The 6,000-nt window shown below is 48.4% G+C and overlaps 1 protein-coding gene across 3 annotated transcripts in view; it reads left to right on the forward strand.

Annotated features, from left to right (window-relative positions):
• The window catches only part of Gorasp2 (golgi reassembly stacking protein 2), a 28,758-nt gene extending 27,030 nt beyond the window's left edge, over window positions 1-1,728 (forward strand). For 2 of the 3 annotated variants that reach the window (XM_087646385.1, XM_087646389.1), the window contains one exon: window positions 635-1,728. In XM_087646385.1, coding sequence (XP_087502511.1) covers window positions 635-969 — 335 coding nt within the window. In that variant the 3' untranslated portion in view covers window positions 970-1,728. 3 annotated transcript variants of the gene reach the window in all.
• Window positions 1,729-6,000: the final 4,272 nt, after the last annotated feature.

Genomic DNA, 6,000 nt, shown 5'->3' on the forward strand with positions numbered 1-6,000 from the left:
TTCAGTGCCAGGGCTGAAGAACGAGGGACCCAGAACGCCTGAGCTGCATTGACCACACTCCCTGCCTCTTTTCCCTGGTGCCCATATTCTTGGTCCCCTCTGTCTTTAAATACAACAGGCGTCTAAGAGCAGAACCAGCTTCTCCAGCCAGTGGTATCCTGGACATACACTGTATGTCCACCTTCCCTTTGCTCTTCTCTCCTTAAATAGTCTCCAGGTTAGAGCACCAAGAACAGCAGAGACAGTTGTCAGGCTCAGGGCCTCCCCAGGTGCAGGGGGCTTCCTTGAGGCAGCACTTGCTGCTCTCCATGGCTCCTTCCTCTTTGCTGACAAGAGGCAGCTGTAACTGCATTGTACCTTGCCTGGGTGCAGATCCTCCTAACTGACATCCGGCTAGCGCCCTTGAGTGCCGTGGAGCACCACATTCTGTTCATCAGCAGACACCCTGAGTGCAGAGCTGAGGCACACAAGCTTGCAGATGGGAAGCCTTCAGCCCCAGCCTCCAGTCAGAGGGCAGCAGCGGCGGCCATGCTGCCTCCTAGCTTCAGGCTCTTGCCGAGGAGCAGGTAGTGGTGCGTGATAGCAGCGATCTGGGTGCTGGGAGGATATGTGATCTCTGCTGTTTCTGTCCTAGGTTTGCCACCTCTTCCGTCCTTGCCTCCCCGAAACTTACCTGGCATTGCACCTCTCCCCATGCCGTCCGACTTCCTCCCGTCATTCCCTTTGGTTCCAGAGGGCTCTTCTGCAGCCAGCGCAGGGGAACCACTGTCTTCCCTTCCTGCCATGGGCCCACCTTCTGACCCTGTCATGACTACTGCAAAGGCAGACACCTCCTCCCTCACTGTGGATGTGATGTCTCCTGCTTCCAAGGTCCCCACCACTGTTGAGGACAGAGTGAGCGACTGCACCCCAGCCATGGAGAAGCCTGTGTCTGCAGTTACGGATGCAAATGCTTCTGAGGCTTCTTAACTTGGAATCAACCTTCAGAACTGATGTGGTCTGTCTATTTAACCATGGGATCATATCTGGAATCGCAAACTACCATTGATTTCATCTAGTTTGTACGTATCTGTAGGGGTCCTGTACATAATTCTAAGGGGAAACTGCACAAGAGTCTGAGGGCTTGTCTCCCACCAAGTTGGGGGAATTACAGCCAAGGAGGGGAATCTGAGAATGTGCTTGTATTTTAAACAACCAAAAAAAGTTGTTATGGGTGGCTTGCTGCCAGGCATCTGCTGCCATTCTGGGATGTACGTCTTTGGAAGAGACGGCGGGGGCCTGCTAGAATCCCTGTACCACTGCTACGCCTTGTGTAAGGAGATGAGATATTTTATGCCTAGTGCCCACACGCAACATTTCTTGTACTTTGTAAGTCGTTTGCAAGAACACAGACCACCTCACTAAACTGTAAAAGGAAACAAGAATTTAATGTTGGTCTCTGTGAGTCGCATCTCTATTAAGGTTTACACAGAACTCCCAGTCGAAGATGTTTTGTTCCGGTTACATGCACACTGTTAATTGAACATCTTTTTATTCTGCCTGTACACAGATCTTGTTTTGAACTCAGAATTACTCAGACACCGTTTTGTAGCTGCTGCTGTTGCTTTAGATGCCCGTGGTAAGATGGCATTAAAGAGAAATAGAGGAGGGCTGCACTCTGTAGCTACTTCATGGTATGGCGACCCTGGGAGAGCGAAGACGGCAATAAACTTCAGTCGCTTTGTGTTCTCCTTGTGTTGTATCCAGATACACATGGGAGTATGCTTCACCGTGCCTCGCCTCTCAAGCCAGCTTGTGTGGGTGTGCTTTTCTAAGTTTCCAAGAGATGCTACATCAAGTGGAATCGATTTCCTGGGTGATCTAAATGCTCCCTTTGGAAATAAGAAGGAAGCAGTTTGTTGGCCCTTGGCCTGGTATTAGCTTAAAGACACTCAGTGCAAGGCTGGCCATTGCTGACACTCAGCCAGAAACCCATCCCCTCTCCCAGGATGTGTTATAGAGACACAGACCTAAAGTTGACTGATGTAGAAGTCTCTAGTAGTCCCAGCTCTGGTCATTCCTGAAGCTCTCTGGCAGCTCCAGGTTCAGGTTCAGTGAGAGACCCTGTAGCAAAAACCAGGTGATTGAGAAAGGCATCTGATGCAGACCTCTGGTTAGCCTCTCTCTTCCCCTCTATTCCCCTCTCCCTCCCCTTCCCCTCCTCTCTTCCCTCCCTCCATCCCTCCCTCCCTCTAGAAAAATACAGCATCCTGTAAGGCAGTCAAAGCAAGTCTTCAAGCTGTATAAAATGATTAAACAGCAGTTTCTCCAATGAAGCGTCTTTAATCTTAGTGGGTTATCATTCGAGGATATCCCTGGACCATCTTTCAGGAAGATGCCTATGATAATATGAAGCCTCAGGCTCTAGGGGAGAAGCCCTCAAAAACACCCACTGGGAGGGTGGTAACCCAGTGACTCTACTTTTAGGTACATAACTTTGAGTATTCTCTTCAGGAAAACTTGAGTCTCTTAGCATTGGGGATTAATCCCAGGGCCATGAGTATGCTGGGTAAATGCTTCACCACTGGACTCCTTAGTTCCAGGAGTTTGAGGGCAATGGTAGACCCTGTACTAGGTTCCAGAAGCACAGATTTAAGACTGTCCTGGTCAGTATGCCAAGAAGGAACCTCGTGGGCCCCAGTTTAAGTGCTGGGTCAACAATGGTGGAGCTCTGTAACAGACCCTGGTGGCAGGTGGGGAGACAGTCTTGTTGCTCAGGGTCTCACAAGAAAGCCAGGGCAGTAACGATGTTGCATAGGCTGAGTTATCTAAGAGAGCCTCAAAGCAGAGGCAGGCTGACCACTGTGAGTTTGTGGCCAGTCTGGTCTAAGAACGAGTTCCAGGACAGCCAGGGCCACAGAGAGATCCTGTCTGCTCCATCTGCGCGTGTGTCCACCCACAAGGTCACGGCATGGTCTCAGATGAGATAGAAACCCAGCCACCATTACTCAGCCACTGTAGAGAAGTTTGCTACACCATCATAGCCTAAAATCTGCTGATGAGGAGCCATGCAGCCACAGGTAGCTGAAGGAGGCTGGGAAATGGAGTCTTTGGTTCTCCTCCACCTTCAGCTCTCATCACAGTCACTAGGGAAGTCAGTGGGCAGCACGTGGGCATGTCTGGTTAGTCACTTGCCAGTATTCGAGAAAAGCAAGACACTTGAGGGAAAAGCACTGGGGAAAGTGAGGCGACATTTCCAGGAAAGTGTGGCAGTGACTCTGTGTGTGTGTGTGTGTGTGTGTGTGTGTGTGTGAGAGAGAGAGAGAGAGAGAGAGAGAGAGAGAGAGAGAGAGATGGTCAGAGGATACCTTATGGGAGTTGGTTCTCTGTCTTTACTGGCTTTCCACATACTTTTGCAAACCTATTAGCTACTCAGCAGGTATGACCCCCATAGGATCATGTGTTTGAGTACTTGGCCCATAGGGAGTGCCACTATGAGGAAGTGTGTGGCGTCTTTGGAGGAAGTGCACCACTATGAGTGAGGGCTTTGAGGTCTCCTATGCTCAAGCTACTCCCAGAGTCTCCTGCTGCCTGTGGATCAAGATGTGGAACTCTTGACTCCTCCAGCACCATGTCTGCCTGCATGCTGCTATGCTTTCTGTCATGATGATTCAGACTGAACCTCTGAACCTGTAAGTCAGCCCCAATTAAATGTTGTCCTTTCTAAGAGTTGCCCTGGTCATGGTGTCTGTTCCCAGCAGTGGAACCCTAAGCCAGCACTAAAGGGTTTTCCCAGTGATGCACTCACACTGGGGTCTTTATTCAAGCTCGAGCGAGCTTGGGCCACACTGCTGTCTCTGATGCAGCAGAATGGGAGGAAAGCAAACAAGCAGTGGGTTTCTAGCCTGGCACACATTTGATTGGGGGCCATCATGGAATTTTGTTGCCTTTTTACATAATTTTCTGGTGCTGGGAGCCAAACCATAAACTTAACTTCTGCTTTCCTCTGCATTGCTGGTTGTTAGGAAGTAAAGTGTCGGGGCAGACTAGTTAGAGTAACCTGGAACATGGTGCGAGGTGTTGGCTTGTTGGTTAACTCAAGTTCAACCTTAGGTCAGGTTCTTTAAGGTGGAGTCTGAACCCAAGATCTGGTCTCTTGATGTCTAATTGAGAGGCAGACAAAGTGACAATCAGAGAAACATCTGACAGAATAGGACATGACCAACTCTCAGCAGCACAGAGAGCAGAGAGGCGACCTAAGAGGGCAGCACAGAGGAGGCAGAGGCAGTATTACTGTGACAGGTTGCACAAAGAGACCAGGCTAGACACGGGTGAAGACAGAAGGAGCCAGAGGGTAAGAAGGAGCCAGGAGTATGAGGTCCAGCAGCAATTCAGTGAGAATCCTAGAGAAGCCAGCTTAGAGAAGGGTTTAGAGCCAGATCAGTTGAGCTGATCTGGTCAGCCAGAGTCAGAAAGGGTTAGAAAGGGTGGGTTTATTCAGTAAGTCTCGGGTGCCGAAATCATTCTAGGCCTAGACAAGATTATCCAGAGGCCAGAAGCTTCCAGGACTCGGCCTGGGTTAGACAGGCAGTAAACGTCTGAGATGACAGTTAAAACACCTGATAAAAGATAATTTTACAACTCCCAACCAATGTGGTTAGAAGGAGCACCCAACATAATTGGAGAAGGACAAAGCCCACCAACGTTGCAGAAAGCAAAGGTCATTGGACAGAAATGTCACAGAGGACATGAGACTTCTATTTTAGTTGGGGTTTTACTGCTGTAAACAAACACCATGACCAAGGCAAGTCTTACAAAGGACAACATATATTTGGGGCTGGCTTACAGGTTCAGAGGTTCAGTCCATTATCATCAAGGTGGGAGCGTGGCAGCGTCTAGGTAGGCATAGTGCAGGAGGAGCCAGGAGTTCTCCATCTTCATCTGACGGCTGCTAGTGGCAGACTGACTTCCACGCAGCCAGGGTGATGGGTCTAAACCCATCTGCCATGGCACACCTACTTCAACAGAGCCACACCATCTAATAGTGCCATTCCCTGGGCCAAGCATATACGAATCATCACATCTGAGAGAAAGCTGCAGAGGAGATTGGCTGGGAAGCATTCTTTGACTTCATCTGGATACGGAGAGACCTGGAAGACTGAACTGGTAGGAGCCTCGAGCCCAGAACGAGGGAAAACACAGGACCCTCTGAGACAGCAAATCACAGTAAGCCACCCCCAAAGATAATTTTAATTATGTAGACAGACTCTTCCTGTATTAGAAAAAGTGGGAAACTCCATTTCAGATCCCTTGAGAGCAAGGGTAGGAACCAGGATGTTTGAAACATCACTTGAAAAGGCCATTGAAGGACTCATTGCAATTTTAACCACTGGAGTAAACCCCTCCCTAATTTCAGTTGTAATCTTTATATTTTCTCTTTCAAAAAAAAAACATTGAAAAATAGCTATACAAGAAAAGATAGCTATAATAATACAAAGGCTTAAGATTCAAGAGACAGAGGAAAGAAGAGAACAGGATGTGCTTAATTGTGACTCTGTGTTACCTAATGAAATTGAGAATCAAGATAGACAGCCCTTGGCCAATGAGTATGAAGCCTGGCTCACCGGGGTGGAGCTGAGTATGCAATGCCTAAATGTCTACATTCAGATTTCTAAAGATCTAGTTGTTCCTTGATAAGCAGAATGGGAAATAAGATTAGCTGGAAGACACTGGATTACAGAGGAAAAAGAACTACTGAATTAGATCAACCTGTGTACTTTAAAGATATTTTAGTATCAGAATGGAGGTCAGGGAATGAGTTAAAGATTTGATCCAAGTACTCAGAAGGACAGCAATGCAGACAAGAAAGCCGTCTCCCACCCCCCCAACCCCTGCCTGGGACAGCTCGACAAAGTGGCTGAAAAAAAAAAATTGTTCATCAGACTGGCAGACTGAAAACCGTGATGCTGAATAGACTCATGCAGGGGTCAGATGACAAAGGCTGCAGTGAAAAAGGATCAT

Source organism: Rattus norvegicus, chromosome 3 (assembly GCF_021556685.1).
Source record: "Rattus norvegicus strain SHRSP/BbbUtx chromosome 3, alternate assembly SHRSP_T2T, whole genome shotgun sequence".
NCBI classification, from domain to species: domain Eukaryota; kingdom Metazoa; phylum Chordata; class Mammalia; order Rodentia; family Muridae; genus Rattus; species Rattus norvegicus.